The sequence below is a fragment of the Empidonax traillii genome, unplaced genomic scaffold (genome assembly GCF_003031625.1).
Source record: "Empidonax traillii isolate 1590-97213 ecotype Southwest subspecies unplaced genomic scaffold, ASM303162v1 scaffold376:size1174107, whole genome shotgun sequence".
NCBI classification, from domain to species: domain Eukaryota; kingdom Metazoa; phylum Chordata; class Aves; order Passeriformes; family Tyrannidae; genus Empidonax; species Empidonax traillii.
Window position 1 is genome coordinate 1,092,901 of NW_020955569.1, and position 5,364 is coordinate 1,098,264.

Sequence of the window (5,364 nt, forward strand, 5' to 3'; positions counted from 1 at the left end):
AAAAAAAAAAAAAAAACAAAAACCAAAAAGAAACAAGAAAAATAGCAATGACAGAACAGTCTGGTCAGTAACGCAACAGCAGCTCAGGAGAATGAATGTAACCCCTCTGATTCCAACAATTCCAACAACTAACCAGAGCCAATGTTTTTCATCATGACCCAAACTTACCTGGACCAAATGTCCTTTTCTTATCTCTCTCTTAACTGGGAGTCACCAGCCACTCTGGTTAGACCCGCTCAGTTTATCCCTTCTTTGCAGTTTCTGTTTATCTTTAGTGCAGAGCTTGTTCTTATGAGGAATCTCACCACAAAACAAGTTCCCTGCTAATTAGAAGCAACAGCAGTGTTGCCATTCTGATCTAGCACAGATCAAACTGGAGGCAACAAGCCACGTGTGCTTGGATGCGCCAGAAATCACCTGGGAGCCAGCCCAGGCACCCCAGCAGTTCACTTTGAGCACAGGACCATCCTCCACGACCACACTGCCCTGCTCCTACAACAGGGGCACAGCAGCCTCGTGTTGCCAGAAAGCCACATGGAACAGGGGTTCTGCAAGACAGAGCCCTGTTGCAACATGCTGGGTTGTACATGTTAGAATGGCATGGCATCAGGCAGTTGCAGGGAGAAGGCTTTAGGTCTTTTGGCCCCAAATTGTGGTAGGTACGCTTTTATCTATACACTTTTTAAGTCAAATGGATTATAAAAAGCACTAAGGTCACTCAGTATTAGCAGCAATTAAAAATAACCTAAGCAAACTCCACGGCAGAAACAGCATTACCAGACTACTTGAAAGAGCAAAGGAATTTGGAAAGATTGAGAATTTAGGGCTGCCATTTTTCCTTAGAAAGATATGAAACACTACCTCTTCTTTTTCTCCTTAATCAGTTGGGAAGATACTCTGTCAATACAAAACACATGCTCAAGTGGCCTTCTTATGTTTTTTTAAATGCAATCAGGATTAGAATATATGTATCTTTGCATGGTGACACAGCAATTTTTGGAAAAACACTACGACCAAAAAAAAAAGGTTAATAAATTTTGTCAGCCATCATCATGTAATTAAAATCCTAATTTCTGCAGGCTGTCAACATTCCTTTCTTCTGAATTTTATAATGGCTGTGGATCCAGCTGTCAACATTTGTCAATAGAACAGCAGCTCCATTATATTTGTTGCCATGGTAAGCACACAAACCAAACTTTTTTCTTAATAATACTTCTGCACATTACACCTCTAGCAAACCTGGCAGCTGGCCTTCACAACTCCCAGGTAGCCAGTATTGCTGAGGGGGAGGGGGAGGAACCACCTATCACAAAATAGATAACCTTTTGATTTATTCTTTGCTCTGGGTAGGAGTCCATCACAAGGCACCAGGAAATAACAATAAGCAGTTAATCACAGAAGTGACTCTGACTCCATTTGTCCCCATTGTAAAAAGGTTCTGAAAAAAGCAGGAAAATCTGAGCTCACACATCCGGATTCCATCCAAGAATATCTTCCTCCTTTACAAAGCAGTGAAATCCTTTGAATGCATGCACACATCTAGTAGACACAGAACTCAAATATGGGGTCATAAAAATACTGGAATCTAACCTTTTCCACCTACACCTCCAGAAAGGCTACTGTGTTGCATTAAGTGGAGTTGCAACAACAATTACTTTATTTTTATACAACTATCTTTCCCTTCATTGCATCAGAAAGGTGATGAAATTTTGGCAGGAAAGTTGCATGGGAATTTGACTTCTTTGGTTTTCTGTTTTTCCCTCTTGATAAAATCATATTATGATTGATCTAATTTAGTTTTTCCATATACCTATTCAGATGTTATTCACACATTTTTCCTGTTAAAAAAAAGACAATAATAAATTCTCTAACAAACACACATGGAAGAACATTTCACAGAGCAACAGACACCAGCATTTAACCTTCAAGTTCTCAGGTTTTGAACAGCATTTTTAAAAAGCACAGAGCCCTTCTCTTCCTGCCTTCATAATTTGGTTTTATAACACTTAAACTGAATAAAGACTATCAGTCTGTAAAGTGCTTGTACATTATTTAATTAAATTTCCCTGGCATGCCTGTGCATAAGTCACCCAGAATGTACTGTATCAGTACCTGTGCTAAAACATGATCTAGCATTACAAAACTTTCAATTCATGTACAGAATGACAAAGCTGTGTGTTATTTCAGAAGTTATTTCTTTTTCTTGTTGGATCATGCTTCTATAGATCAGCTTTAGACCAAGGCATTGTTAGATAAACGTCTCATATTAAACAAACTGCCTTTTCTATCAGGAACCAGGACATCTCAAAAGCAACAAGGAAAGACAGTGGTGGACTAAGACAGGATCTAGGTCCTGTGTCTGTAGAAGGATTTCCAGGCTAATTTAAGACTTTTGATACCAAGCTGATAAGATTGGCTGTAGATATAAAAAAATACAGCTTGAACTTCTCACCTGTATGCTAATAAAGGCAAATCCACACAGATACAGACCGACATAGGTCTCCACTAGGCCAGGGAAAAGCCATCTCTTGTTTGGAGTTGTACAGGGATGTGCTCATGTGGTGGTGTTCTCAACGTCATTCTGATTCTTAGGAAATAAAAGTACCAGTCTGTTTACAGCCATCCTGGACACAGGAACTGAGATTTATTTTAAGTAAGATTAGGGTGAAGTAGTCACCACTACAGGTCTTTTGAAATAAGTTTCACCCACATGGACAGTTCCTACTGGAAAACCAAGAGACTGGTGTAACACCCTCCATCTGGACAAGAACATGAAGAAAGAATCAGTAAGGTTTTTTTAGTGGGTATACAGATTCTTGTAACAAATCTCTTTTGCAATAGCAAATGCAAACAATGAATCACTGAATAGCCTACCATTTACAAGACAAAAGATAACCAAAGCCTTTGGAAAGAGCAGATGAGGTCATCAGTCCTCTGACTGTCCTTCAGTCTTTAATATCTTTATGTCAAGGAAGTGTAAGCAAAATAGAATCTCTGAGGTCTGTAGTTTGTCTTTTTCTCATTTACTGCAGTGCTACCTATAATGTTATTCTGATTTTTTAGGATTCTGCATTGTACACTAGGACATTGAGGCCTAGTAAAAACCAGTTATTTTTAATGACTGTTCAAGCCACTAGAATAGTAATCAAGCTTCCGGCTCTATAAGCAAAACCAAGCTCCCAAATATCCTAAAATACCCACAAGGATAGCACTCAAAAGGCAGTACCTGCACTTTTGCAAAATCAGGACATCAGAGAAAAACAGTCAATCTGCAGTGGTCTGGGTTAATTGTCTGCAACTATTAGTTTCCATTAAAATCCTGCCACTCAACATGTTTCTAGGCTATTTCTCTTTCAAGCTGTTGGAGTAAAACTGACATGTTTAATTCCTTACTACAGACTTCAATAGTAGTCATGCATCTTACAATCTATAGAAGTCATATCTTCTCCAGTAGAAGATGAGCTGCTCTTAATATTTAAAATTTGAGAGAAAAATTCCACAACCTCTTTTGCTAAAAGAATATTCATGTTATAAAACCAAAACAACCCTGGTTTTAGAAGTGTTGATCCAATCTGGGTCATTTTGACAAAACTTGGCTAGGAATCAAATACAGATGCCAGCAAGCCGCAGTTCCAACTCCTACTGGTAAGGTTGTAATGAGTAGTTAGGCGCAGTAAACTTCTAATCTAGCAGACCTACAGCCACACTCTAACCACAGCCTTAGAGTTAAGCTCTTAATCCTTTTATTACACTGAACTATTTGTGTGTGCAACTTTCTTCTGCTAGAGCAAAATACAACTGTGTTACTATCACACAATGTCAACACCATGTATCTGTAGTTTGTGTTAGCATTCATTCTTGGTCATTAAAAAACATCAAGCTAGGAAGGGCCTATAGTACAAACTACCTATTTCATATTTTCAATGTAAGGTTTCCATTTAATTCTTTGTGAACTTTCTTTTTAAGAGACTGTGCTCATCTCTGGAAATATGGAATGTGTTCATGTTGACATCAACAATTTTTACATAACCTTCATCACAACACCTTGAAAGAAAAACGACGTAACAAAGCACCCAATCCACAATGACAGAATATCTGAATGACTCTAAATAATGACTTAAACTCACGATGTTGAGCATCACAGAGAAATGCAACAGAAAGATATTTTACTTACTTAGCAAGGAACATTTCAAGTCCACACCAACCCTTCTGCAAGTCCTGTTTCCTGAAGCATATAGGTTTATGTGCCTTATTGGGCAGGTGAAAGACTTCCAGCAGAAAACATAATGAAATCATCACCAGTTTTTCTTCCTGCAACTAAGTTATACTCCATCACCCATCACATATACTTTATACACCAGTCGCCAACACAGAACTCAAAGTTCACAAAGATATTGTTTAGATTTTGCCTGAGTGTATCGTTCATTAGATAAAGCTTGTCAAAGGAAGTAATTTGAGGAAAGTTTTCATTTGTCCAAGTAAAAAAACCAACAAAAAAACCCCTTAAAACCAAAAAATGAATATTGCCTTCTGTTAGTAACGTGTTTAAATGCACTTACTTTCAAGCATTCTTCCCCACACCCATTCTGTTCACATCCACTATCATTTTCTCCTACTGCATAAACTGTCAAAACCAAACTTAAGTGTAGCACATACTTTAAATGATTGTGCAGGGGCTGAAACCCAAGAAATTTGAGGTTACACCATTGTGCTAAATTAAAAACCACCATAACTGTATTGCATTTTGTATCCTGTTCTTAATTTAACTAAGTTTCTATTTGGGTGATCAGCAGTTGACAGTGGAACAGAATGTGTGGTACGAAACAGTGTGCTGATTATGTTGAAAACTTTCAAGGTCACCATTTGCTCTGCTGCCCTATCACAACAGCATTTTTAAAACAGGGATTTTTCCTGTTATCTTGCAGATTACGCTTGAAACTCAGACTTCTGTGAGAGAAAGGAGGTTGCTTAGGTAAAGGGGAGTGGTAAGGCTAATTTGATTTCAAGCCACAACTCTTCAGGAAATGATCCATCATTCCCATTCCTGTGGTTTTACTATTTTGATCCAAGAACATTCACAGAAAACCATGTTAGCACCCTGAGATCATTTGGCAAATGCTTTTCTGCCTATGCCAGCTATTGTTCCATTAACAGACAACCATCAGAGGCCCTGGATAGCTGAAATTGAAAAAAACTCTGGAAAAGAGCTGAGTTAGTGAAATCCTTATTAATTTACAGCTTTTCATGTGTAGTAGGAGATAAGATTAGAGACCTAAAATGTTTATGGGATATGAATGAAAGTCACTTCACCTGGGAGATGACAGGTGAAAAAAAAGAGGACTAAAGGTCTGCCAAGCCAGATGA

The 5,364-nt window shown here is 38.2% G+C and overlaps 1 protein-coding gene across 1 annotated transcript in view; it reads right to left on the reverse strand.

Annotated features, from left to right (window-relative positions):
- Positions 1-5,364, reverse strand: part of PRXL2A (peroxiredoxin like 2A) — a 33,370-nt gene that overhangs the window by 13,843 nt on the left and 14,163 nt on the right. The window contains exons 2-3 of the mRNA XM_027893022.1: positions 4,580-4,586; positions 778-781 (exon numbers count right to left, since the gene is read on the reverse strand). Coding sequence (XP_027748823.1) covers positions 778-781; positions 4,580-4,585 — 10 coding nt within the window. The 5' untranslated portion in view covers position 4,586. The remainder of the gene's footprint in view (positions 1-777; positions 782-4,579; positions 4,587-5,364) is intronic.